At 55.0% G+C, this 1,847-nt stretch overlaps 1 protein-coding gene across 1 annotated transcript in view; it reads left to right on the top strand.

Annotated features, from left to right (window-relative positions):
• The window catches only part of LOC113940335 (elongation factor 1-delta-like), a 9,150-nt gene that overhangs the window by 7,137 nt on the left and 166 nt on the right, over positions 1–1,847 (top strand). Inside the window, exons 5-6 of the mRNA XM_027631468.1 lie at positions 127–366; positions 1,630–1,824. Coding sequence (XP_027487269.1) covers positions 127–366; positions 1,630–1,824 — 435 coding nt within the window. The remainder of the gene's footprint in view (positions 1–126; positions 367–1,629; positions 1,825–1,847) is intronic.

The raw sequence follows: 1,847 nt of genomic DNA, 5'->3' as shown, positions 1-1,847 counted from the left end.
TCCCCTTTTCCCTTTAATTTTCTCCCTTCCCCTTCTCCCCCTTTTCCCTTCCCCTTCTCCCTTTTTTTTCCCTTCCCCTTCTCCCTTTTTCCTTCCCCTTCTCCCGTTTTCCCTCCCCCTCCACAGAAAGTGGAACCTTTCAGCGTTCCCTCCAAAAAAGTGGAGCTCCCGGCCAAGAAACCGGAGCCGGCGGCGGCCGAGGAGGATGAGGAGGACGACGACATCGACCTTTTCGGGAGCGACGACGAAGAGGAAGACCGGGAAGCCGCCAAAGTTCGGGAAGAGCGGCTCCGGCAGTACGCGGAAAAGAAGGCCAAGAAACCGGGAATCGTCGCCAAGTCCTCCATCCTCCTGGATGTGAAGCCGGTGAGTGACGGGAATTTGGGAGCTCCGGGGCGAGGTTGGGAATCTTCTCCCTTCCTTCTCCTCCGAGAGGAACGCTGGGAGGACCTGTGGAATTCCAAACCTTGGAACCGGGTGGGATGTTCCCGTCGGGATGTTCCTGCTGGGATGTTCCCACCGGGATGTTCCTGCTGGGATGTTCCCGCTGGGATGTTCCCACTGGGATGTTCCCACCGGGATGTTCCTGCTGGGATGTTCCCACTGGGATGTTCCCACCGGGATGTTCCCACCAGGATGTTCCTGCTGGGATGTTCCCACCGGGATGTTCCCGCCGGGATGCGTCGCCTTCGCGCTGCAGAATCCTGGGATGCTTTGGGGTGGGAAGGGACCTTAAGGATCATGGAATTCCATCCCCTTCCATGGGCAGGGACACCTCCCGCTATCCCAAGGTTGCTCCAACCTGACCTTGGACACTTCCAGGGATGGGGCAGCCACAGCTTCTCTGGGAATTCCATCCCAGTCCCTCCTCACCCTCCCGGGAAGAATTCCTTCCCATTATCCCATTTATCCCAATATCCCATTCCTTCCCAGTATCCCATTCCTTCCAGTATCCCATTCTTTCCCAATATCCCATTCCTTCCCAATATCCCATTCCAATATCCCATTCCTTCCCAGTATCCCATTCCCTCCCAATATCCCATTCCTTCCCAATATCCCATTCCTTCCCAGTATCCTATTCCCTCCCAATCTCCCATTCCTTCCAATATCCCATTCCTTCCACTATCCCATTCCTTCCAGTATCCCATTCCTTCCAGTATCCCATTCCTTCCCAATATCCCATTTATTCCAATATCCCATTCCTTCCAGTATCCCATTCCTTCCAGTATCCCATTTCTTCCCAATATCCCATTCCTTCCCAGTATCCCACTCCTTCCAGAATCCCATTCCTTCCCAATATCCCATCTAACCCTCTGGCACTGGGAATCCATTCCCTGTGTCCCGTCCCTCCATCCCTTATCCCCACTCCCTCTCCGGCTCTCTGGGAGCCCCTTTGGACACCGGAAGCTGCTCCCAGCTCTCCCTGGATCCTTCCCTTTTCCAAGCTCCGGTGAAACCAGCCGGGAAAGGGCTCTTTGGATCAGCTGGATGATCCCAAGAGGTGTCCTGGTGTAAAGGAAAAAGGGAAGATCCTACGGAAAAAGGGCAGGAAATCAAGGAAAAAAGAGGATCGCTGCCGAATCCTGGGAAAACACTTGAACTTCCCGCTTTTCCCGCCTCTTTTCCCAGTGGGACGACGAGACGGACATGGCCAAGCTGGAGGAATGTGTCCGTTCCATCCGCATGGACGGGCTGCTCTGGGGAGCTTCCAAGCTCGTCCCGGTGGGATACGGAATCAGGAAACTGCAGATCCAGTGCGTGGTGGAGGACGAAAAAGTGGGAACGGACATCCTGGAGGAGGAGATCACCAAGTTCGAGGATTACGTAAGTCCGGGATTGGGAGAAGG

This window comes from Corapipo altera, unplaced genomic scaffold (genome assembly GCF_003945725.1).
Source record: "Corapipo altera isolate COAL_440 unplaced genomic scaffold, ASM394572v1 60553, whole genome shotgun sequence".
Classification (NCBI taxonomy): Eukaryota; Metazoa; Chordata; class Aves; order Passeriformes; family Pipridae; genus Corapipo; species Corapipo altera.
This window is presented reverse-complemented; position numbering and strand designations above follow the sequence as displayed.